We start from the raw sequence: 27,433 nt of genomic DNA, 5'->3' as shown, positions 1-27,433 counted from the left end.
TTTTTGTATCAGTGGATCCTAAAATAAGATCTAATCTTTCTAATACAAGAGTAACATAATCTGAGCACACAAAAAATTGTGCAATAGTCTTTATTATAAACATATTGTTTAAATATTTTAGGGAACTGTGAAGTTATACCAGAAGAATGAGCACTATTACATGAAACACAGAGGATCATTTTAGCTTTGATTAAAATTATTATGCCATAATGCAATTTATAAAAGTAATATGTGACCTCTCAGTGTGTGTGTGCCAGTTCCGGAGTGAATTACTTGGGGTATTAACCCTGTCCATTTCATATCCTCACACAGAGGAGCTGGAAGAAAACTCAGGGTGTCCTAGTCAGTAAGCAGTAGTGAACCTAATTGAGCAAAGGGAAACTTTGAGTAAGCAAATGTGCCTCTGGCTTCTACTGCATTTGGGATTGTTTGCTACTCTTTCTAAGTCTCACTGTCCTCCTCTATCGATGTCTGTCAATTATCCATTTGCTGTTTTTTTGTGTGTATAGTGTTTAACACAGAAGAACTACATACGAAAACGGCAGTGTCTGTGAATATTGTTATGCAGTGTTTTTTTCTCTCTAAGCAAAATGTGGAGTACTTTTATCTTAAAGTTTGGTACTTTTCTCTATTTTTTTATTTATTTTTTAAATTTTTTTAGAGAGCAATGCTTTCCTGTTAGGTAACCTCCCATTAATATCACTCTTGTTCAGTGTTTTTCTTTTCTTATTACTGGCTCATTGACACAGACATTACCAAACGTTAAAGGTACTTACAGATCCATAGCTATCACCCCACTACTTCAGTATTGTATGGCGTGCACTTGAAGTAATCTTTGGATTTTTTTTTCCTCTTAAAAACACTTTTGATTAAAGTTGAGTTTTATTGGAACTCTATTGTGGTGCACAGAATGTCGTGATTTTTTTTTTCTTTTAATAGAGCAGGGCACCTCAAACCCATGCCTGAATGAACATTTATGGATTGGAACCAGGCGTGGATTAATGCACAGGCTGGCTTAGGCTGCAGCCTAGGGGCCCCACGTGTGCAGGGGCCTGGGAATGGTCAACCTATTTTTCATTATTTTTTTAATTTACTTAAAAGAAAACCGCCTCCCTGACCCCCAATGGCCAATAAGAAACATGTTAAATTTAAACAGTTGATTGGGTAGATTTGACCCGGTTAAAGTTAATTTTGTTTTGAGTTCATACCACACCACTGTGTTATTCTGGGTAACTGGACAGTATATCGGCAAAATGCCCGAAAGAAAATATGATAGCGGAGCACAAAAACGAAAAGCACAACGACTGAAAGAACAGTGTAACCAAGTACTGCTAAAGAAAATCCCTGAATTGACTGGATATTTCAAAGCTGCCAAATCTTCATCCAGTCAGCAACAAAATGCTGATTCTCAGCAGGACTGCCAGCTATCAGCTAACGCTGGCATTGAAGCAACTGCCACTGGACACTTAGCTGTAGCTTTGACAAAGACATCGGCCAAGATTACAGCGATTTTGCCTCACAACCATCTCACTCAGATGAAGAGCCTGAGACAGAGGGACCAACACTTCCACCCTCCGAAACACAACTAGATTGTATCACCAACACCCTGGAAATTAGTTCAGCCATGACAGCTTCACCTGTTGCTGCTGAGATGGCACAAGAGGCCGACTCTGCAACAACAGAAAGTCCCGCTAGCTACAGCTCAGATTCTGCATGATGGGATAAAATTGATGAACACATGAGGAGATACTGGGTTAATATTGGACCTGAAAAATGTCAGAACAAAGACATACAGTACATATTGCTGCCTCAGAAAGACAACACAAACACCAAAAGAGGTACTTTTCCAAAACCCTATTTAAAAGACAACTGGCAAATGGTGAAACTCTGCCAAGGGAATGGCTGCTTTATTCCCCTTCAAAAGACACTGTGCTTTGTTTCGCGTGTAAACTTTTTGGGGACAGTGAGTCTGCACTGACAGCAGGCTATAGTGACTGGGGAAATGCGGCAGCGCGCTTGGGTGAACACGAAGGATCGGAGAGCCACAGAAATGCTATGGTTGCTTATGTTACGTGCACCTGTGCTGATCCTGGATGCATAGATTCAGAACTAATAAAACAATTTGACAGTGAATGCAAATATTGGACTGAGGTTTTGAAAAGGGTGGTTGCGGTGGTGACATTTTTAGCAGAGCGAGGACTATCTTTCAGAGGACACAGTGAAATTTTTGGACATCCTGATAATGGAAACTTGGAGTTTGATCCATTCTTGAAAGCACACATCAAAAAATATGGCAATGCTGGGAATGGAACGCCATCGTACCTCTCATCAACAACATGTTTAGAATTTATTGAATTGATGGGAGAGCCGGTCCTCACAGAGATTATCAGTCAGATAAAAATTTCAAAGTACTTTTCAATCAGTGTCAATTCCACTCCAGATGTTACACACACAGACCAGCTCACATTCATTATGCGCTATGTGTCACCTGACGGCTGCATCACGGTGCGTTTTGTGAAGTTTCTACCAATTCAATGTCATTCGGGAGAGTCACTGTGCCAGTCTGTTCTTGGTGTTTAAGAAGACATGGGCATTGATATAAGTGACTGCAGAGGCCAGTGTTATGATAACGAAGCTAACATGTCCGGAGTTTACAGAGTCCTGCAAGCATGCATTAAACAGATCAACCCTTTGGTCGAGTGGGCACTGTGTGCTGCACACACACTCAGTTTAGTGGGACTTAACAGTATTAACTGCTGCCTTGAGACAGAGGAATTTTTAAATTTTGCCCAGACACTTTTTAATTTTTCTTCTAAGTCCACATCCCGATGGCAGACAATTACAGCGGGTTTAGAGCCTAATGACAACCACAGGATAAAGACTTTGAAAGGCTTTTCAGACACTAGATGGTCGGCACATGCACTAGCAATAAAAGCACTGCATCAGAACTATGCCAGAATTCAAGAATCACTGCAAAAGTTTGTTGATGACCCGAACCAAAACCTTACTGCTCAGGATGAAGCCAGGACACTCTATGTGAAGATAAAAAAACTAGAGATTTCCTTTTGTGTAACATGTGACACCGCATACTGCAACGCTAGCAGTGCTCTGCAGGCAGTTGATTTGGATTTATGTAACGCTGTTAATTTCATTAGCTCATCATTGAGGAATTATGTAGCCGGCCTGCAAGATGATTTTGACAACTTTGAGAGTGGTGCAAAGAACAAAAAACAAGCAGATGAATCCACTGAATCTGACTGTGAGCAATCAGACCAAGACAAGTTCAGAACAACAGTTTTTATCGGCGTCATATACCAACTTGTTGCCGAACTGGATCGGAGGTATCACTCCTACAAAGACATTGAACAGACGTTTGGATTTTTGAACAATATTCCCTCCATCTCTGTAGAAGATCTTCGAACTGGAGCAGCTAATCTGCAGCAGAAATATGCGGGTGATCTGGAGGAAGATTTTGTAGATGAAATTGGACAATTCAGAGAATTTATTAAAGAAAACAAGGCCATTTCAGCAAGGTCACTGCTGCAACTTATACAAGGAAGAAAATTACAGTGTTTCCAAATGTTAATATAGCACTCCGGATATTTATGACTTTGCCTGTAACGAATGCTAGCGGGGAGCATTCATTTTCAAAACTGGGACCCATTAAAAACAGACTGAGATCCACAATGGGCCAAAACAGACTGAATCACCTGTCTCTATTGTCCATTGAAAGTGATATTTTGCACAAACTGGATTTTACCAGCCTCATCAAGGACTTCTCTGTCAGGAAAACAAGGAAGAAAATCTTCTAAAGGTAGGAAAATGTATATTTACCATATGATTGTGATGCTGTTGCATTATTACTTTGTGTTACTGTATTGTATTTTTATGGGTCTTATTTTATTCGATATGTGTGATTTTGCCTCAGTAATATAATGTGGCCTGTATACTACTGCCGTTATTGCACTTGTTGGTTTAGAAAGCTAAAAGCGGTTATTAACTTGCAGATCCACTGTTAATGCCTTTTACCTGTGGCGCTGCTATTTATAGTAAAGAATGTCATGGCATTTCTGCAGATGTTTGTTTATGCTAGTGCACCCCGAGTGGGTGCATTTTGGCTATGTAATATTTCCAGCATGCTATTACACGTGGCATTAAATAATTTTTTTTTCTGGTAAAGCATTATGAGTAAGTGGGTCTGTCTATATCCTCTGCAACAGGGGCCCACACAAAGAGTAGCCTAGGGGCCCATGACCACCTTAATCCGCTTCTGATTGGAACAACTGACACAAATTACTCTTTATACAATTATCCTTTATCTTCTGTACCAGTGCATGCACCCCAGCTTGACTTGACTTGACTTCTGGCATAGCCACGAGTGGCCACCTGAAACAGCAGCTCTGTGTTTGTTTGTCATTCTTGTTGTTTGCTACTCTTTTATGAATAACATGGATAACTGAAAATCTGAGAAAGAACTCACCCTCACTTACACACGACAGGAACTGCTAAACCTGCGCCCTTTGAGTACTAGAGCGTTTGATTTAATCACCAGGCTGCCAGCAGAGCTATTGTGTAAATGCGGGGTAAACAGAGGAGGAGCCTGACTCCACAACAAAAGAAGAAGGTGCAGACTGTACTCACCTTCAATTATCATGGGCAATATAAGATCACTGGTGAATAAAATGAATGAGCTGTCAACGCTGATCAGGAGCCAATGGGAATACAAACTCAGCAGTCTTATGTTTTTCACTGAGACGTATCTTAGAGATGAAACATCAGACGGTTGCATTGGATGGATTTAATATTGTGCAATTGGAGAATCAAGAACAAAAGTGACAAGAAGAAAAGAAGTGGACTTGGCCGTTTTTGTGAATGAAAAATGGTGCCACTCAGGACACATTACAGTTAAAGCACAGGTATGCAACCTGAATGTTGAGTTGCTTGCGGTGGGCTTATGACTGTATTATATGCCGAGAGAGTTTTCACATGTGATTGTGCTGGCAGTTTACACTCCCCGCCCCCTTCCCCCACCCCTCTGCTTGGCAAACATGGCAATAGCAACAGACACAGTATATTCTGTAATAACCAAACTCTCTACTGACCATCCCAGGACTTTCTTCACAATTTCTTTGGACTTTAGCCATATTTTACTTTCCTCCACCCTCACCAATTTTTACCTGTTTGTGGACAGTACAACAAGAAAAAACAGGACTCTGGTCTCGTTATATACCAATGTTAAAGAGGCATATAACTCTGTTGCTTTTCTACCTTTAGGCCAATTGGACCATAATTTGGAATAAACCCATTGTCCAGAAGTTGCCAGCCATGACCAGGAACGAGCAGGGATGGACAATGGAGGCTGAGGTGGCCCTGAAGGATGCTTTTGAAAACAGTGACTGGAATATGTATTGTGAGTCACATGGTCAGGGCACTGAGGGACTCAGCCACTGTATCACAGACTACATCAAGACTTTATTTTGGATGACATTCCCCACAAAGACAGAGCACTGTTTTCCCAACAACAAATAATGCATGACAAAAGACTTGAAAGCCCTACTGAATATAAAGAAGAGAGCCTTCAGGTATGGAGAAATCAAGCAGGTGCAGTCAGAACTGAAGAAGCAGCACTGTGAGGGGAAGAGCCCACTACAGAGAAAAACTTGAGTACAAGTTACAACGAAACAACATGAAGGAAGTGTGGAATGGGATGAGGACTTTCACTGGCTACAAGCAGGCTGCAAAACATGCAGGGGACGGGAACAAGAACAGAGCTAATGAACTGAACCATTTCTTCAACAGGTTGGCGACTCATTCTTCTCAGTATAGCCCTCAACCAACACTGCTAGCCTCTGTGTACAGGCTGAGGAGGTTCCGGAATCCCAGCTGCCACCTGCACCCTGCACGATCGTCACCTACAATGACATCACACCAGTGGTGTCCAGCCCCCCTCCACTTCCTGGACTGTGTGTCTCTGTTGAACAAGTGAGGAGAGAGCTGGAAAGACTCTGCATGAAAAAGGCTTCAGGGCCAGATGGAATTAGCCCCAGGGTGCTAAAAACATGTGCTAGCCAGCTCTGTGGAGTCCTACGACACCTGTTCTTCCTTTCCCTGAATCTGCAGAAGGTTTCCCAGCTGCTGAAAACACCCAGTGTGGTCCCAGTGCCAAAGAAAGGGCATTCCAATGATCGCAGGGACTTCATACCAGTTGCTGTTACTTCAAACATCATGAAGACATATGAAAGGCTGGTCCTAAAACAGCTAAGACCCTGGTTTCAGACACATATAGATGTGCAGGATTCTATCATTTACATGCTCCAAAGAGCATACTCCCACTTGGACAAACTCAGTATCACAGTCAGGATAATGTTCTTTGACTTTTCCAGTGCTTTTAACACCTTTCTGCCTTAATGATTAGGGAAAAAGCTCAAGGATTTGAGTCCTGATGCCCTCACAGTCTTCTGGATCATGGGCTACCTGACAACAGACAGTAATTTGTGAGGCTAAGAGACTGTGTATCAGAAATGGTAGTGTGTAATAGAGGAGCACCTCAGGGAACTGTCCTGTTTCCCTTCCTGTTTTACCCTCTGCACAACAGACTTCCAGCACAACACCAGAGCTTGCCATCTACAGAAATTTTCAGATGATAGGCCTCATTAATAATGGAGAGTCAGAGTACAGGAAGGTTGTGGAGGACTTTGTCTTGTGGTGCACGGACAACAACCTGCACCTCAACATCAGCAAGACAAAAAAGCTGGTGGTGGAAGCCTCTGAGACCAGTCACCACTCAGGAGGCAAGACATGGAAGTGGTGCAGAACTAACTGGGGTTTCACATAAACAACAAGCTGGATTGGTCTGACAACACAGTTGCGCTGCACAAGAAGAGCCAGAGCAGACTGTACTTCCTGAGGAGACTTGGGTCTTTTGATGTGTGCAGCAAGATGCTGGAAATGTTCTACCAGTCCATTATGGCCAGTGTGGTGTTCTATGTTGCAGTTCTCCTGGGAAAGCAACCTGAGCTCAAAAGATGCACAATGCCTGAACAGCCTTATCAGGAATGCCTGCTCCATAACAGGGCAAACTGTGAACACACTGGAAGCTGTTTTGGAAAAGAGAATGGTGGCAAAATTGGGTGCAATTATGAAAAGTCCCTTACATTTCCTCCAGGAGGTGCTCTCTTGGAGCACTTTTAGCCACAGGCTTATTCTACCACTGTGTGCCATGAAGTGCCTCTGGGGTCTATTCTATCCACTTCTATCAGGCAATTCAATGTTTCCTCCCAAAGTACTTAAGTTTATTTTTATTTATTTATTTACTTATTGATTGATTGATTGGTTGTATTATCTGTTCTGTGAATCTGTATCCTTGTTGTTTATGTTTCTGCTGCTGTATGCATCTGAATTTCCCTATGAGATTAGTAACGTTTATCTAATCTAATCTAATCTAATCTAATCTAATCTAATCTAATCTAATCTAATCTAATCTAATCTAATCTGTACAGCTTCACTTACTTTTCTGTCCTTGATCTTGAATATTTAAACAATGTGTTATTCAATACTGATTTAACATTGTGTACATTTTGTGTGTGCTATTTTCTTATTCATACTGTCTTTATAGATTATTACCAGGATCATATAACTTTAAGAACCAATTCATGTAGGGTTCCAGAAAATTCCAAAAGATTTACAAACTTTTTTGCACAACTGTATATGTGAACAAATTGTATTTGATAATATTTCATAGAAACTGTTGTAGATGCCTTTAATTAATTTACTAATTAGAAGCAAAGTAAATAAATTAATGTATGAAACTATACCAGCCACTTAGCATTTAATGCTTTTGCAGTTATACCCAGTAGTCAGATGAAACATAGGTTCATGCCAAGTAATAAATGTTATTTCCTTAAAGTTATTCTTTACTTTTACCTTAAATTTCCATCCAGGAATGTTACTGGACAGAATCCCATCATTTCAGCCTGTCTTGGAAACATTGCTTTTACAGCTGCTGTTGTTAGTCTTTTTGGCAACATATTCATTGGAGGAAGGGGATAAGGTGCTAATGGTGGAACAAATTTCTCTGGAGTTTCTAGAAATTTCTAAAAGTAAAAATGTTTATTGTAAGAAATGTAATTTTGCTGACACGGGAAATAACGTATTTTCTTTCAAACTTGAAATGATTTGTTATATACTCACTTGTAAATACTCTGTAGAAGCCATTTTGTAATAATGACCATGAAATTCAGCAGCAAATTGTAAAGATGGTGACACAGAGCAGTCCACTAGTTCCTTGTCAAGTGCAAGACTGACAGGACAATAGTAAAGAAATTCTCCCAAGCGCGATTTTAATTCTTTGGGTGTTATACACAAGCGATCAATACAGGCAGATTTCCCTGAAAGAAATATGAATTTAGTAAAATAGGATGTTGCAAGAATCTTAGTCCTAGGCCAAGGATCCTATGAAATTGGGTTTCATTTTGTATTATTGCACTTAAGCTCTCAGAATTAGGAGAATCTCAATTATTTCATTCAGTCATTTTCCATATCTGTTTATTCTAAAACAGAATCAAAGACCACCAAAAACTGTCATAATAATGTTATGGGCAATGTAGGAAGAAACCTTGCATGTGGCACCAACCCATAAAAGGTTATCTTCACTTACTTTCTTCACTTACTTTCTTCAAATGTCGCCAATTTAGAGTTGGAAATCAACCTTATCTACACATTTTAAGATGAGGGAGCAAGCTAAAGTAAATAAATAAAACTTTCACTGGGAGAATGTACTTTCCATCCATCCATCCATTTTCCAACCCGCTGAATCCAAACACAGGGTCACGGGGGTCTGCTGGAGCCAATCCCAGCCAACACAGGGCACAAGGCAGGAACCAATCCCGGGCAGGGTGCCAACCCACCGCAGAGAATGTACTTTATAAACACAAAATAAAATGTACAGAAAACGAAGGTAAGGATTCGTAAGAAATTGAAAAATATGAAGAAGAAAATAAATGGGGCACTTAAAAGGGACCTCTCACCAGATACTGCAAAAATCCTATCAGATTGTCAAAAATCAACTGACTTATCACTTTATTTAACATTTAAGAAAATGAAGGAATTTTAAGCATTCAATAAGCATATGTACCTTGTCTGATCCGTTCTAGGTATGTCTGAATGTAAATCACACTTGTCCTTGCCTCTTCAAGTGCTTTCTCCCACACCCACCACTTGCTCTTCTCTCCATCAATAGTCACCCAGTTCTGGAACTGCTCCTGGTAATACCTTTTGATAATATCAATTTCTCGTTTGTAGCTGGAATTTCTGATGGTGAGAATTTGCGGACTGTCATGTTTTGGAAAGGGACTAAAAAGAAAGAAAGGCAAATTAGTTACAGAGCATTGTGATGATGCGGGTTCCGCTCCATGCTCCCATCTTGCTTCTGGGAGCTCTGGAACCCGACACCATGGCTAATGTCACCGATGAGCTAGGTAGTGAGGCACAAACAAGCAAGGGGATGGTGCAAAAAAGTGCAAAGTGCTTTTATTTAAAACAGCAAACAAAGCAATGTGTCCAAAATAAATGTGCAGTGTCTCAAAAATCTTTAAATAAGTAATCCAATAAAAAGCTGTGAATTGTGGAGGTTAAAAAAGCAACAAATAAATCCTTTGAAAAACAATGAAGTTAAAACCATGGCTGGAAGCTGTCCTTTTTACCACAAAGCCTGCTGCATTCTTTTACTGGTGACTCCCCTGCTTCTCCCATTCAGGCTATGCACCAGGGGAGCCACCCTACCTGCAGCTGACCTTCCTTCTGCCTTCTGATCTGGAGGCTTCCCGATCCCTGGCTTCGGTTCTGCTCTCCCCAGACTGAGACCTGGGCACCCCAGCAACCAGGACGCTCACGCTGGGGAATCCACCTCCCAAGCCTCCGACTCCCGCTGTCTTTCACGGCGAGCCATCCTTCTTCCGGTTGCTCCTGCTTCTCACAAAATGCTCACCACAAGCGACCACAATCAACTGCCCTAGGTGTCGGCCAAACACCCCGCTAGGGCTCACTGTCCAGTTGCCTGCGAGCCATGTGCTCGCTCACTCACTCTCTCTCTCTCGCACCGGCTATCCTCTCCCTGCTTCCTGCCTTCTTCTCCAGCAACCTCTGTTTGTTTTTTTCTCTCTCTTTCTCCCCCTAGCCGCCTCACGCTTCTATTTATCATGGGGACGTGGATCAGATGTGGCAATTAGCAGCTCCTGGGAACAATTACAGATATGGACGACTCCTCCTGTGCACTTAAGTGAGGTTCGCCCACATCACGAATTCCCTGGGAACCGATCCGCCACACTACCACACCCCCTTTCTAAGCCGCGAAGACGGCCTTTTTGACGTGAGCTGTGGACTCTCTACACCACAAGCATATTTTTATATTACATACACCGCAGTTATGTTTTTTTTTTTTTTTTTTTATAGACCTTCTATACAACTCAAACAATGGCATGGTTTAAGAACAAGCCACACAAAAACACACAAAACACAAAAGTTACACTACACTTTATCACTGAATTAGCTTTAGTCAAACTGATTCACCAACATGGTGTGGCTCCTGTTTCAGTCAGCTATATCAAGTCTTTCTACCTGGTGACTTGTAACAAAGAGTACACTCACCCAGACACCCCCTCACCCATAAACAGTAAAATGTGAGGTGCTATGCAAAACTTATAAGTGCTACTTTTCAAACGTATTGATTGTCATTATTATTTACCTTTCAGTGTTCAACTTTTCCATTAGTCCTCGTTTTAAAACCTCCTTGGTGTTGATGTGTAGTTCTATAATTTGTACAGGTATTATACAGCGGTCTTCCAAGAGGTCTGCTTGTTTTTTTGTCATAGGATAACCATCAAGCACATATCTGAGTATACAGACAGATGTAAATATGCAAATATAAATGTAAAATCTCAATATTTATTTATTCAAATATACAATGACATGAATGAGTATTTGCCCCCTTCCTGTTTTATCTCCATTATAGGTACAGTATATCAGCATGTATAGTATTGTAAATGTTTTACACTGAATGCTTTCAACTATTAAACCAAAGATAAATAGAACCTAATAAATAGTTAAAACATGCTCTTTAAATGTAAACTTATTTATCACATACACAAGAATTAGACCCAAAGTTAGAGAACAGTCACCTGGAACTGCAAGGTGAGCAAAACTTCACATGCCTTTTAGTCACTTTTACCAATAAATAATAGATAGATAATGAGAAAATGCAACAGATCAGTTTATTTATTCTGATCTAATGATATTGGCCTGAGATTTTACCTGACTACTCAGCACATGTGTGTGAGATAGCAGTGGCATCATGTGGTTGTCATCTGGGCTCCACCACCTTGTCACCACTGCATGAGTGTCTAGTGTTCTTTGAGCTAACAAGAAACAGCAGCTGTCATATGGAGTGCACACAGTTGCATGTGCTGGTAAATTCTAGACATTGATGGCTTGATTTTTCTCAGTGTCCTTGACTGCAGTTTTGTGTACACACCTCTGAGAAGGCAGTTTACTGGTAAATTCCAGGGGTAGCCTGCAGTTGTAAAAGGGCTCCTATGCATCCAGAGATGAAACGCCATTTCCATTTACAAGATAATATTAGCATTGTTAATTGTCTTTCCATTTTGAGCTTTGAGCACCTATTTTTATGTGTATTTAATGCAATAATATTTTTTCCTAATTTATGTTCATTTCATTTTCCTTTTCTTAAAATTATACTCAATCACCTTTTGATGTTAAATTGGTGCACCCATTTTTTGATTTGTATTTCATGCCTCATTTTTTGTTATACATACTCAATTTTTAATTTTATGTTTTGATTTTTTCTTTTGGGGCGGCACGGTGGCGCAGTGGGTAGCGCTGCTGCCTTGCAGTTGGGAGACCTGGGGACCTGGGTTCGCTTCCCGGGTCCTCCCTGCATGGAGTTTGCATGTTCTCCCCGTGTCTGCGTGGGTTCCTTCCGGGCGCTCCGGTTTCCTCCCACAGTCCAAAGACATGCTGGTTAGGTGGATTGGCGATTTTAAATTGGCCCTAGTGTGTGCTTGGTGTGTGGGTGTGTTTGTGTGTGTCCTGCGATGGGTTGGCACCCTGCCCGGGATTGGTTCCTGCCTTGTGCCCTGTGTTGGCTAGGATTGGCTCCAGCAGACCCCCGTGACCCTGTGTTCGGATTCAGCGGGTTGGAAAATGGATGGATGGATGGATTTTTTCTTTTTGGCTTTCCCAGCGGCCACCATAAGTAATGGTCAATCAGTAATTTTCTAACCTGGTTAGTCCTGAGCAGGGTCGCAGGGGGCTGCTGGGGCCTATCCCAGCTAGCATACAGCACAAACCCTGGACAAGGTGCCTATCTATTGTAAGTTAAACACATTTACACACACCCACACACCAACCACACACTAGGACCAATTTAAGATTGCCAATCCACCTAACCTGCATGCCTTTGGACTGTGGGGGGGAAACTGAAACACATGGAGTAAACCCATGCAGACACAGGGAGAACATGCAAACTCCACGCAGGGAGGACCCGGGATGTGTACCCTGGTCTCCTTACTGCAAGATAGCAGCACCGCTGTACCTCCCATCATAAGTAGCACTTAAATATTTTCTTTTTGAAGAATCTGGATATGTTATGTAGAATTTTTTTTTTCAGATGATCCATCTTTCAAACACGGGCCAACATTTTGCTCAATGGTCCTCCTTTATATCTTTACAGAAAAAAACTGTATGTCTGCTTTTTTTCTCCCCATGACAGAATCCAAGATTTTCGCTAATGGAATACATATTGGGCAGCTTGGTGTAGAGTCACTGAACCACTAAATGAAGTTGATGATGTTGATTTCAAATTTACCAAGAATTTAACCATATGTATATCATACTGGTGCCAAGACGTTAAGTGATATGTACAGTACTGGCACTGTAAAATTAAAAGAAAATGATAAATTACAGAATCCATCATAAAAATTCTTTACAAGTATAAGAATGAACTGCTGTCCAAGGAATTTTTTGAAACTTTATTATTTAATAAGTATTTATATTTAAAATTTAACAGCTTTATAAGTGTGGATCAATAAAGATTCAAACGCATCATCTCATGGACATTGAAGCAAGGATTTTTTACTTTTAGATTTTGGTAACAATTTTTTATCGGAACAGCAGTGTGCTGCCATTCATTTTTTAAGCTCTGATTATATCTGTAGAACCAAAAAGGGAAAGCAACATTTACAAAGTGTTTTTCATGAAGTAAGAAATAAGTTATAGGATATGCAAGTTGTATTAGTTACATTTTTGGTAAATACAGTGCATCCAGAAAGTATTCACAGCGCATCACTTTTTCCACCTTTTGTTATGTTACAGCCTTATTCCAAAATGGATTAAATTCATTTTTTTCCTCAGAATTCTACACACAACACCCCATAATGACAACGTGAAAAAAGTTTACTTGAGGTTTTTGCAAATTTATTAAAAATAAAAAAAAAGAGAAATCACATGTACATAAGTATTCACAGCCTTTGCTCAATACTTTGTCAATGCACCTTTGGCAGCATTTACAGCCTCAAGTCTTGTTGAATATGATGCCACAAGCTTGGCACACTTATCCTTGGCCAGTTTCGCCCATTCCTCTTTGCAGCACCTCTCAAGCTCCATCAGGTTGGATGGGAAGCGTCGGTGCACAGCCATTTTAAGATCTCTCCAGAGATGTTCAATCAGATTCAAGTCTGGGCTCTGGTTGGGCCACTCAAGGACATTCACAGAGTTGTCCTGAAGCCACTCCTTTGATACCTTGGCTATGTGCTTAGGGTTGTTGTCCTGCTGAAAGATGAACCGTCGCCCCAGTCTGAGGTCAAGAGTGCTCTGGAGCAGGTTTTCATCCAGGATGTCTCTGTACATTGCTGCAGTCATCTTTCCCTTTATCCTGACTAGTCTCCCAGTTCCTGCCACTGAAAAACATCTCCACAGCATGATGCTGCCACCACCATGCTTCACTGTAGGGATGGTGCCAGGTTTCCTCCAAACGTGACGCCTGGCATTCACACCAAAGAGTTCAATCTTTGTCTCATCAGACCAGAGAATTTTCTTTCTCATGGTCTGAGAGTCCTTCAGGTGCCTTTTGGCAAACTCCAGGTGGGCTGCCATGTGCCTTTTTGCTAAGGAGTGGCTTCCGTCTGGCCACTCTACCATACAAGCCTGATTGGTGGATTGCTGCAGAGATGGTTGTCCTTCTGGAAGGTTCTCATCTCTCCACAGAGGACCTCTGGAGCTCTGACAGAGTGACCATTGGGTTCTTGGTCACCTCCCTGACTAAGGCCCTTCTCCCCCGATATCTCAGTTTAGATGGCCGGCCAGCTCTTGGAAGAGTCATGGTGGTTTCAAACTTCTTCCACTTACGGATGATGGAGGCCACTGTGCTCATTGGGACCTTCAAAGCAGCAGAAAATTTTCTGTAACCTTCCCCAGATATGTGCCTCGAGACAATCCTGTCTCGGAGGTCTACAGACAATTCCTTTGACTTCATGCTTGGTTTGTGCTCTGACATGAACCGTCAACTGTGGGACCTTATATAGACAGGTGTGTGCCTTTCCAAATCATGTCCAGTCAACTGAATTTACCACAGGTGGACTCCAATTAAGCTGCAGAAACATCTCAAGGATGATCAGGGGAAACAGGATGCACCTGAGCTCAATTTCGAGCTTCACGGCAAAGGCTGTGAATACTTAAGTACATGTGCTTTCTCAATTTTTTTCTTTTTAATAAATTTGCAAAAACCTCAAGTAAACCTTTTTCATGTTGTCATTATGGGGGTGTTGTGTGTAGCATTCTGAGGAAAAAAATGAATTTAATCCATTTTGGAATAAGGCTGTAACATAACAAAATGTGGAAAAAGTGATGCGCTGTGAATACTTTCCCGATGCACTGTATATAACAAAAATGATATTAAACTGGTAAAGAAATGGCATAAGAGTCTGGACAAGAGTTTTATTCCTGAAATGTAATAAGAAATGTTAAAATCAACTAAACTGTCCTTTTTTAAACATTTACATCAAGAGTAGTTAATTACTATTTAATAATTGAACATTATTTGTATTATTTTTACTGTGAATGGAGATGAGTCCAAGTGTTTCATTTTTATTCATCATACTGCTTGATTACAATATTAAACCATAACACACATATTGTTGGAAACACCATATCTTTCTGTGGCTTCCACATGCTTCTGGACTACACTATATCTTCTGGGACAGTTGTTGTTAGCTCTCTTTGTTGGTTAGGTGTTGCCATAATCATATAATCTCTAGGTTACTGGCTACAATCACTCTCATGAAAATGTATTTTTAAAAAGGCAGCACACCACTTGAGTGCAATCCCCTTCATTAGCATAAGCACTTACTCAATTGATTTTATACAATGTTTATAGGACTGCTGTAACCACATGGTGACCAACTGGCTCATCTTTAACAGTAGTTACATTAAATATATGATTTAATGTCTTCTATGAAACTGATTGCCTTGGAATCTCATTGTAGCCAGATGATATATAAAATAAAGTCAATACCCTCTTGTGTTGCAGACGAGGTTCATAAGGGCCACTTCCAGACAATGAACAGCAAGCTCTTCAGGAACAGTGCCCCCCTTGAGCAGTTGCGTGTTTATCTGATTGGCTAGTTCTGTGTGACTCTGAGTAGATAGCACTAAACGTACACAGTCCCCAATAGATAGCCGTTCCAACCCGAGCTCTCGTTCAAACATTCTGGCAACTGTAAGTGAGAAAAAGATTTCATTAGAACTGACTGTAGAAGCAGGTTGTTTGTAATCATTCTATTCTGTTTCTAAAAATTCAATAAAAATAACAAAGTTATGTTGGGGATTCCTCATTCCATCGGTGTCACTTCATTCAGCAGTGTTGTTTTAAGATGTATGTAAGCAAATATTAATGCTGATGTTCATAGTTAATAGAAGAACAAATTTGCGGTTGACTGTCAAATGGAGTCCTTAAAATAGTAAGAAAATATTTTTATGTCATCAAAAATAAACTCCTTAATTTTAGGATTTAAGGCTATACTCATCTAAGTGGGTCAAATTTGTTATTTTGCTTTTCTTTGCATTGCATTACGTAAACTGCATAGTTCCAGATATTTTCATCCTAACAAGCTGCGTGTCTGCATATTTTCTCTCTGTCTGGTTTGACTTTTCTTCAGGTATTGAAGTTTTCCTCCTACATCCCAAACACCCGCATATTAGGTTAATTAATCACTCTAAATTGGTTTGGTCTGAGTGTTGGTGTGTGTGTGACATACCGAGAAGTCATGTCATGTAACTGGTTCCTGCCTTGTTAGCACAATGCTGCCAGAATAGACTCAGGCCCCTCTTGAAGGTGAATTAGATAAAATGAGTTTGAGAATTTCATCTTATGTTATAGTTCTGTACTTGCAGTCGAGTGCTATCGTTTTGAAGTTACTTGCTGTCAAACGTACAGAAGTAGATATTAAGCATAGATTATCATGTTGACCATCCCCAGAGCCATTTGTGTAGGTTAATAACTAGCCCCATTTAGTAGTAGATTCAGCAGACCAGGGGGCTCTCCCATCTCATGAACTCCCATGGGAACCATCCACAACACCCAGTCAACCATCTCTGTCTCCACTCCAGAAAACAACCTTTTCCTATTGATTGCTTTTGCAAAACCCACCCAAGAAAGTCATCCTTCTTCACCAACTACCTCAGCATTTTGAAAAAATGGGTGGGCTTGAGTGGAGAGGCACTAATAAATAGTGCCCTCTATTGGGACAAAGACACGTTTTTTCTTGATTTAGCCCTCTGCTCCACAGTGATTAAACTGCACATTGCAGACTTTCATTTAAGGGTATTGGCTTACATTTCGGTCACACCATGTAGAAATGTCAACACTTTTTTTACATGGTCCCCCTATTTCTGTGCACCATAATGTTTGGCGTCATAGGTGTTTGTGATTACTTGGTGTGTTTCATTGCATCATTAGTGCAGGTATAAGATACCTAGGCTTGCTTCTACCCACAGAAAAGCTTTGGAGTCTGTAGTTGCCATTGTTTAACATGAGGACAACAGCTGTGCCAATGAAAGTCAAAGAAGCCATTATGAGGTTGAAAAACAAGAATAAAGCCATTCAGAACATCAGTAAAACCTTAGGATTACGAAAGGGATATCATTAAGAAGAAAGAACACACTGGTGAGCTCAGTAATCGCAAAGGGACTGGTAGGCCAAGGAAGACCACCACTGCTGACTGAAATATCCTAACTATGGTAAAGAAAAAGTCCTAAACACCTGTCCAAAAGTTCAGAAACAGTCTTCAGATGGCAGATATATATGTGTCAGAGACTACTATCTGCAGAAGACTTCATGAACAAAAATACAGAGGCCATACTGCAAGATGCAAACCACTAGTTAGCCACAAAAACAGGATGGCCAGATTACAGTCTACAAAAAAGTACTTAAAAGAGCCTGCAGAATTCTAGAAAAAGATCTTGTGGACAGACGAGGCAAAGATGAACCTGCATAAGAGTGATGGCAAGAGCAAAGTGTGGAGATGAAAAGGAACTGCCTAAGAACCAAAACATACCACCTCATCTGTTAAACATAGTGATGAGATTGTTATGGTTAGGGTATGTCTGGCTGGCATAGGTACTGGCACAATTACGGAAGTTGTCCAATGAATTCTGAAGTTTGTAGAAACATCTTATCTGCTCAACTTCCAGTAAATGTTTCCAAACTCATACTGCTAAGACAGGAGTTTCAGGAGTTTTTCAAAGCTAAAACAGAACATTCTTGAATGACCAAGATGGTCTCTCGATTTAAAATCCAACTTAGCATGCCTTCCATATGCTAAAAAGAAAACATGCCCCCAAAACAAGCAGCATATAAGATTGCTGCATTAGAGGCTTGGCAGAGCATCACCAAAGAAGATACTCAGCACCTGGTGATGTCTATGAATCACAGGCTTCAAGCAGTCATTGCATGCAAGGGATATGCAACAAAGTACTACATATGACTGATTTAATACACCCGCCTTTGCAATGTCTCAAGGATTATGGTGCCCTGAAATAGGGGGAGTCATGTGTACAAATACCCATAAATTAAATTCTGTAATATGCACTTTAATCATGTCTAAATTGTTTGATTTGTAATTTTAAACTGTGGAGCAGAGGGGTAAATCAAGGGAAAAACATGCCTTTGTCCCAAACATTATGGAGGGCACTATATGCCTCTTCCAGTTCAAAACCCTTGCTTGGCTCCTTCCCCCATGGGCTGAACCGACATCATGGCCATTAGGCCTCATGGTGAATGTGACAGGGAGAGATAATCAGTTACAGGTTCCAAAATTGGACTTCCATTTAGAAACAGGCAGTTAGAGCCAAGATGAAGAATGTCAAAAGCAAGGGTAAGTATATACGATGTACTTAACCTACAGACAAGTCCAACGGCAAATCATAAACAACAAAAAAAATTGGAAAGAACAAAAATAAGTAGCATGAGAAACAGCATAAAACATGAGAATTCTGGGAAGTTGAGATTAAGAATTCACAGAAGAACACATAGTGGTAAGTTAAGCACAGCTTGCTTAATTAATTTGCACAACAAACATACTGTAACTGTAGAAGTTGTCATTTCTGAAGACAATACTCACAGATATAGAGAGAACTGACATTTCAAGATGGAGAATAGTGCTGTGCATTAAAATTGCACCTTTCATAAAAATTAATAAAATAATAATAGGGGTGTTAATAATGGCAAAATGTGACAGTGCCAGAAGTGGGAGAAGAAATCCATCCATCCATTATCCAACCCGCTTTATCCTAACTACAGGGTCACGGGGGTCTGCTGGAGCCAATCCCAGCCAACACAGGGCACAAGGCAGGAAACAAACCCCGGGCAGGGCGCCAGCCCACCGCAGGGGAGAAGAAATCAAGGGTATTTAATGTTGTCATTGTGCACATAACAAAAACATTATGGAGTATGATACGCATGTAAAAGAACTTCCCCTCTAACCAAACAAATAAAGCTTTGCTTAGCTTTCCAAAGACAAATATAATGTGATATATTCAAATTTTACTATTTTCCTTAAAATGTGATATCAGTATCAGTCATTCATTTCTACTGCAAGCAAGCTGTTGTAGCAACCTTCCAACTCAAAAGATGACATGACATCCAGAAGTTACAGTAATAAGTGAATCATTAAATAAAAAAACACACACACAAGAGACAGATACACACAGGTAGCATACAAAGTAATAAATAAGTTGAACAAAACAACAAATCCTGTTGCCTCTTTGGATCTACCTCCCTGTGTTCAGAATCTTGTGTCCTTGTGGCTTGCCCACTTGCCCTCTTCATCCACTACTCTCTTTACACCCTGACCTCACTTCTTCTCTTTGCTAAACATTCATCTCCACCCGCTCTTGACACTGGACCAGGAATCAATCTATTAAGTCATGTAGTCACTGTTCCTAAAAGGTCTCCTAGACTGATGTTTACCTCATTTGTAAACTTCTTTGGATAAAAGCATCTGCTATATAAATAGATGTAAATGTAAATATAGTCACCAGCCACAGTGATCTGGCAGCCATAAGACTTTAAAGAAACAGCACTGCTCAGCAGTTGGCAGGTTGCTTTACCTTGACAGGCTGACTCTCCTTCTACTCATGGACCTCGTGTAACCTCATGTACTGGTGGGGAAAAAAAAGTAAAACACGGTTCCACTCTCAAGGTGGGACTATGTAATACCTTTTCCCTCCTGCCCAACCTTCTGTAGCCTTGCCTTCAAGGAGTGACCAGTCACTTGTTGTGTCACTTGTCTACTAATAGATTCCCCCCCAGGTCACACTTTTATTTCTCCCCATTGATGGATGTATGCCTTATATGTGTTTTCCTCTTTCTCTGGGTCTGGAATCTCCTTCCTGTGCCTTTGTTTTCTCCATTTTTTAATTTGTGTTCCACTTGCTTTCCAAGCTTCCCATCGCACTACACACAAAACCAAAACAAATATGTACAAAGGGCACATGAGGTTAGTAGTCAAGTCATTTCTCTAGTACCTGTACTCTTTCCAGATTTTGGTGGTCCAACGATGGCTATTTTGATGGGGACTGATGGTTTGGGTTTTGGCTGACGGATATACTTAAGTGGATTCATCATAAATTTCTCCCTGTTCTGCTTAGACGACAAAAAATAAACAAACTGCCGATAGATTACAGGATGGCTAGGGTTTTGTGGACCCAGCATGGGCTGAATAACATCTCCTTCACTCAGCTGCAAAAGAAAATAAAAATAACTAAATATTCTAATCATAACCATCAATTGGAACACAACACCATTTACTTTATGTTAAGCGAATAAAATCTTACCTTCACAGGATCCCAGGATCCAAAAGCACTAGGAAATTTAAATAAACATTGGACCAGTTTGCGAGCTAAATTATAGCTGACTGGTATACATTTTTCAAAAAGAGCCTCTCTGTGCTCTACAAAGGACTTCAGTCGTGTGAGTAACTGGTAACGTACAACATGAGGCATTCTTCCTGCATTGATAGAGGTGTATGGAATATGGTACTCAGAAAGAATTTCCTTGAAAAAAAGACAAATATATATTGTAAATATGAACGAACAAATATTGAAATACTGTATGTATTGTACAAGGCAATATAACTTATAGATTATTGTCTGCCCAAACATTAACTTTCTAACTTGCACATCTCATTCAGGGTACACTCACATTCACATTTACACTGGGGCAATTATGAGTCAGAAATCAAGCTAACATGCACATATCTTGGGATTGTGGGAGAAAAAAACAGAGTAACAGAGGCATGGAATGAACATTCAAACTTCAGAAAAGACTGACCAGGCTCATGAAATAAACTCAAGATGCTGGATCTATGAGGCCTCCTTTTGTAAATGGGGTAAATGAATACATGTCTGTAACTTTCAGAAAATACTTACTATTCTTCATAAAGCAAAACACAAAACACTGTACATAGTAAAAAATACTGTAGGCATTAAGTTAATTGTAACCCAATACAATTTTTTTTAATTATGTAATGATGTTAAAATTAATGTATCAAAAATACAAACTTCACAGAACGTAATCCTGTAGGTCATCATCTCATCTTATCTCAGACCTGCTTAATCAAGTTCAGGGTTTGTTTGTGCAGTGATAGAAACTATTCTGCAGCCTTGGACACAAAGTAGGAAACAGTCCCGGATAGGAAGCCAGTCCAGAGTAGAGTCCCCCGCCACAGAAGGCCCTTTTGAAATTACTAAATGACATTAGGTGCATGTCTGTGAGGATATGGAAAGAAAACTGGAGTATATGGAAGGAAAACTGTGCAAGCAGGGTTTGAATCTAAGATGCTGGATCCTTGAAGTAGCTGTGCTACCCATTTTGCCACCATGTATCTCTGAAAACCATTTTTGCAACCTTTAATATTTGCAATTTACAGCCCATACTAGTCCCAAGTAATATAATCAAATCACAACTGTGATGTATTGCATGGTATTCTATGACAGCAAATATACTCTTTAGTCATATGGTACACAGCAAAATGGAGTTACCCAGACATTATATTCTTTGAGGATGAAAGTACCTGGATGGACTCAATGTTGCCGATTTCTTTCTCAAATCGCTCTGTCATGTTTGTTTCCATGCGATCAGCTGCATCAGCTTCCAGCTCATCTTCTTCCTCTTCCTCTTCCTCAGGAGGAAACTCATCCTGCAGGGCTTCTTCAATCTCATTCATATCATCTGGTTCGTCCTCGTCCTCCTCCTCCCCCTCCCAATCATCCTCTTCGTCTTTTGGCTCTTCTTCATTATCTTTTTCCTGACTAGCTTTTTCAGCCTGCAGTATAGAGGATCAAACCATAAGAACATATTCACATACATTTTTCTTAATTATTTGCACATTTGTTTTCAATGCAAGATTAATTTAACATGGCTGTGGCAGTGAATTGGGAAACTTAATAAACTGAAAAAGAGATGTAAATTGGAATATCTTCTAATATCTGGTTTTAAGTCTGAAACTTCAGTTTCTCAGCAGACTGCAGCCACTTAACCTTGTCCATAACTCTCCAATTCTTCATTGACATTCCTTGATATTTTTGCTAGTGTTCTTTGGATCATTATCACACTGAAAGGATGATAATGACCCCACATTCTTCTCAAGTCCATGACAGAAGAGTCAGCAACATCTGATGAGCACTAATAGAGATGATTTTTCTGTTTGTCTTTTAATCTCCTCATTGCTTATCATGTCTTTCCACTTGATATGTAATAGCTAACAAAGATGGCTAGAGTTGATGACATCGATCCACTGGCACCAAAGATTTAGTGACATAGAACAAGGAATGTATAACTGTGGTTCTATGAACCTGTCATCTTGGTTAGTTTGATGTCAAGAAGACTTGATTACTTCTTTAATTGATACAGTCACGTCATGAGGATGGTTATACCAAACCTAACCTCCCCATGGCAATCTGGTCAATTGGCCTTATAGACGAAGCGTCCCAAGAGTTCAGCTCTGTTTTAGAGCCATTTTAAGTTGTTCTGTTTAGCTTCCAGAAAACTACTAATTGTCTATTTTTTAAAAATATGTTTATCATTATTGTGATGTCACCGTATCGCCATTTTTTGTCTTTGTTTTTCTTTGGGCACTACCATTTTGTGTGGTTGTTTGTGTTAGTACCAAGGTGGAAACTGGATGCCGAAAGGCAATGTAGTGACTTGTGATCAGGAAATAATGAATCAAAGAGATGATCCAAAAAAGTTGTAACTGCTTTTTTGCACATCTCCAGGTCTGCCTCAAAATCTGCTTCCTTCTGAGTCAAAATAATGTTCTCTTGAGGCCAAACTAGAAAAGATTTGATCCCAAATTAAAAAGAAGGATCAGAAAATTCTGCAAAGTTTTCAGGAAATATTTCAAAACTTCTATAGCAAAAGCTACATGACTCCATCTAAAATAGTGCTGTCATATGGTCTGTGACGTAAATGTGTTAGCAACCAGGAGAGTAACAGTAAACATGGCCACATCCATATAAAACCAATCAAATATGTAGGAGGTCTGAAAAATAAAGAATAATGCACAAAAAATACAATGCAAAGTCAGAAAACGAGAGTTAAAATTATCTTTATGACAATTTGCATATTCATTGCCACCTTGTCTGATCACTATGATGCTGTGCAGTTGCTAGGTTTGCCATGTGACCGGTGACTTCATAGCACCCATGATATACAAGCAAGTACTAGAACTTTGTGAAATCTTTCAGAAAATATAATGAGAGACTAATGTCCAAACAAATTAAGAACTACTTAGAAAAAAAAAATTCTGGTTAAGAATTCCTGTTTTGGTAAAAAGTTTAAAAATTTATTCTGAAGATCCTTGCTTTGATCTTTTTTTTTTTTTTGGCTGGACCCTTAAAGGAAAACACTTGCACACCTCAACCCCTGCTTAAATTAACAACTTTTCTGGACTTTCAATCTGTTCAATTCATACATTACACACTTTCACATAAGCAAAAGTAAGCAGTTAAACCTTGCAAAGAGTTAATTCAGGGTCTCTTTTCATTAGTGAGATACACTGACACTGTATCATAGATCTCTGCTGTGAGTCACTAAATAGCTCTCACTCTCTTACTTTTTGAGCTGCCTTCTTTTCAGCATGTTCAGCTATCAGTTCTGCTCTCCTTTTAGCAATTGCTTCTTCCTGAAATCAAGAACCATTTGAAGAATAAAGATGAAAATAACTGTACAACCAGTTATGTTTATACACAGACATTTTAGCTTATTTATATCCATATGGAAAAACAAACAAATTGAAGATGTGAGTTCCAAAATCTGCTAATTATACCTTTTGGTAAAATTTAGTGAACACGTGATTGTGACTTTTCATGCAGTTGGTCATGCGCCGAAAATATGTTTGAGCTTCAAAACCTGCTAATTGTAACAGTATAGCGCTATAGTTTTAGGGATTTAGTTTCAAAATCTGTTTACGGACCCAGATTTTCCTATTTATCTCCAAAATTTATGTTTTGTACTTAGCTGATTTTGGAACTGAGCTCTTCAATTCAAGTATCTTTGTATTAAAAAGCAGTTATAAAAGAGCTTGTAGGAGATGAAAATGTAATTGTAGTTGAAAGGCAGAAAGAAAAAATGTTATTTGGATCAGAATATTTATTTGTGCCCTTTTTAAAATTTGAATATGGATTCTGGTGACTCAAATTTTCTATGGTATATCTGAATAGTTTATAACTCACCCGCCTTTTTTGCTTAATTTCTTTAGCAATCCTGGTACGTGCCATCTTTTGATTTCTCTTAATTCGCCATTTATTCATTAGAGGAGGAAGCAGGCGTTTTAAAATGTCACTGAAATCTACTGACATAATCAAAACAGTATCTGGGAACAGTCCAGACTCGAGAAGGTACTGGGTGTCCTCAGTGGATAGTGGAAATCCTTCAAGCACAAAACCTGTTGATCTGTCAAAACAAATCAGTAACAACTGCATTATGGAATCTAAGAGCATGATAAACCTTAAACAGAGAAAACCGTAATGAAAGAGACTGCCATGTGCCCTGTAGTCCAAATTATAGTTGTAAGAAAGGAAAAACAGTACTACCACAATCTGCATCTCTAGGAGAATTCAAAGCAAAGACAAAGTTTTTTGCCTAACAGCTTTCATGCTACTCACTTGAAAGGTTCTTTATTCCACCACTTGGGCACAACAAAGTAAAGTATCTCAGGTGGCAAAGTGTCACCTTCCAACAGGAAAGATTTGATAGCTTCCTCCTCATCATTCAACTGAACCTAAATAATGCAGATCATAAGACAAACAATCATTTTAATTAAAAAATCATGATCCAATAGTTCAGAGGAACTGTACTTCAAAAAATACTGAAATAAATTATTGACATTCTTCATCATACAAAGATGACTCTTTCATTTATTCAGAAATATTAAATGCATAATGACACCATTCCTCTAAAGTGATGCCCTACATGCAGATACAATGAAATGTTTCATTTGGCTGTTGTTCAAAACAATGTGCCAGCTTATCCATTTTCCCCAAACAAAAGCCTTTTTTCTCTCATATACAAGCTAAACTTTTGCTTTCTCAGGTTCTGGATAAGGTTAATCTCCCTTTTTCGTTGTTTTACTTTATTTTCTTTTTTTGTTTTTCTGTTTAACAGAAATGCTATTTGTTGGGGGCATTGATGGAGACCACAACCACCTTCTGTCACTTTGTAATTCAGATAGAATGACCATTACTTTTACTGAATCAGAGTGTAAATTAGGAGTTAATCTAGAGCTAGATGGACAGCAAAAAAATTAAGATCTTCTGAACAGCATGGACAGACAGTGTTAAAAACTATATAAAAAAGTTAATTTTCTGAACTTCTATGAATACTACTTAAGAATAATAGATAAAAACAGAAATAATTCTTGTGTAATGTTTAGAACAGTTCATAATTTGACAAAAGGGAATTCTGAACTGCAATGCAAAATCCCTAGACACATTAGAAACACAGGTTTTATGAACTTCTTTATTGACAAAATGGGTATGATCTTAGATTCCCAAGTTCTTTCACAAACTCAAGGCAAGGTACTTCTTTAAAGTAAGCTGGAACAAAAGTTTTGGTGTAACTTACTTATTGTAACAAACATAAAAGGCTCGGGACAGTGGTGACATTTGCATGTTGATAAGCACATACCAGTAAGAATTTCACTTACTTTGTACACATAACAATATATACCTAAAACTTAATATTAAGGTGTTAAATTCTATTATTGCTTGTGTGCCACCTTAGCAATTTATCTTTATAATAGGACATTTTTAAAATGAAACTTAGTATTTGTACCTTAGACAGAGTCCATCAAAACTAGAGAAAATCTCAATCACTGTTCTAACATTATCAATAGATATTTACTGGCTGGCACAGTTCCTGATGCTAAAAGTATTGATTGTAGACCCTTTTTGAAAAAAAAAACATCAGATTTAGACCAAAATATGGCTTATAATTATAGAACAATTTCTTTTTAACATACTGTATGTGAAAAAGGTGCACTTATTCCAATATAATTAAGAAATTCCAGCTAATTTTCACACTAATATTAATTTGTGTCGTCAATTACGTTTTAATGTCTTCTGATGAAGGAAATGCTACAAGTTATTATGTTGCTAGATTTAAGTGCAGGCATCCTTTCATGCTATTGACTACTCAATTTAATTACACAGACTTGAAAATTCTGTTGGATTCTTATGGCCAGTTTGTACTTCACGCTCAGAATGCGTACGCACTTGCATCATGGCTGCCATGTGTTCCCAGCGGTCATTTGATGCGTCCTCTCAGCACATCCTCAGAAACTAAAGAAACATGTGTCCAAGTTGCAGTACCAGCAAAAAAATCAGGGGGCACAGTGTGTTCAAGTTGGAACATAATGTGAGTGACTTTGTTTACTATCAACATGTGACAGCAAGCCACTTTGTAGATCCTACAGGATCAATGTGTGTGTTTTGATGTTTGATGAATGCTTTGATGTGGTGAAGCAAATCATCAAACTTAAATGCTGACCTACAAATATATATTGTGATGCCTTTCTTCATTTATTTCTTGCACCTTTGCAACAGCATTGGAATGTATGGAAGTGTATTTGAGTCACAGAGAAAAAAAATTATGGACACAGTGAAGAAAAAAGGTCTATTTTGTGACTAAAGTGCTAGGGTGTTGTACCGTGTTAGCCATTATGAATGTAGTGAGAAGTCAAGTAAAATGACACCTTTTATTGGCTAACTAAAGAAGATTACAATATGCAGTCTTTCAAAGCAACTCAGGCCGCTTCTTCAGGATTACATTGCCTCGAAAGCTTGCATATTGGTAATCTTTTTTAGTTAGCCAATAAAAGGTGACTAAAGTGAAAATTTCAACTTTAATCTGTAGTTTATTTTGTCATTAAAGTTGAATGTTGTAAACGTCATCTGAACACTGACCCAGTTGTTAATTGCTATGTGCTTCTTGGGCTTTCTCCTGCACTGACAGCAACGGCAGACAGTGATTGCCACACAGAACACATTAAATTTATGATATTCCAGTTCTCTGCACATTTAGAATCCTTAGAATTCACTTGATATCACTTTCATGATGAAATGTGTTAAAGCATGTATGTTACATTTTACAGATAAATTGTTAACTTCATTTAATTAATACTGTTAATCTATACTAATAAAAGGCAAAGCCCTCACTGACTCACTGACTGACTGACTGACTGACTGACTGACTGACTGACTCACTCATCACTAATTGTCCAACTTCCCGTGTAGGTGGAAGGCTGAAATTTGGCAGGCTCATTCCTTACAGCTTACTTACAAAAGTTAGGCAGGTTTCATTTCG

At 39.2% G+C, this 27,433-nt stretch overlaps 1 protein-coding gene across 1 annotated transcript in view; it reads right to left on the bottom strand.

The window, feature by feature from the left end:
- The window catches only part of ak9 (adenylate kinase 9), a 123,256-nt gene that overhangs the window by 5,866 nt on the left and 89,957 nt on the right, over positions 1-27,433 (bottom strand). The window contains exons 25-35 of the mRNA XM_051924728.1: positions 24,736-24,851; positions 24,304-24,523; positions 23,685-23,753; positions 21,642-21,893; positions 20,404-20,622; positions 20,095-20,308; positions 15,584-15,785; positions 10,742-10,888; positions 9,134-9,351; positions 8,191-8,387; positions 7,924-8,093 (exon numbers count right to left, since the gene is read on the bottom strand). Of these exons, the coding sequence (XP_051780688.1) occupies positions 7,924-8,093; positions 8,191-8,387; positions 9,134-9,351; positions 10,742-10,888; positions 15,584-15,785; positions 20,095-20,308; positions 20,404-20,622; positions 21,642-21,893; positions 23,685-23,753; positions 24,304-24,523; positions 24,736-24,851 (2,024 nt within the window). The remainder of the gene's footprint in view (positions 1-7,923; positions 8,094-8,190; positions 8,388-9,133; positions 9,352-10,741; positions 10,889-15,583; positions 15,786-20,094; positions 20,309-20,403; positions 20,623-21,641; positions 21,894-23,684; positions 23,754-24,303; positions 24,524-24,735; positions 24,852-27,433) is intronic.

The sequence above is a fragment of the Erpetoichthys calabaricus genome, chromosome 3 (genome assembly GCF_900747795.2).
Source record: "Erpetoichthys calabaricus chromosome 3, fErpCal1.3, whole genome shotgun sequence".
Lineage (NCBI taxonomy): Eukaryota > Metazoa > Chordata > Cladistia > Polypteriformes > Polypteridae > Erpetoichthys > Erpetoichthys calabaricus.
The sequence above is the reverse complement of the archived record's forward strand: the minus strand, read 5'-3'. Positions and strand labels throughout refer to the sequence as shown.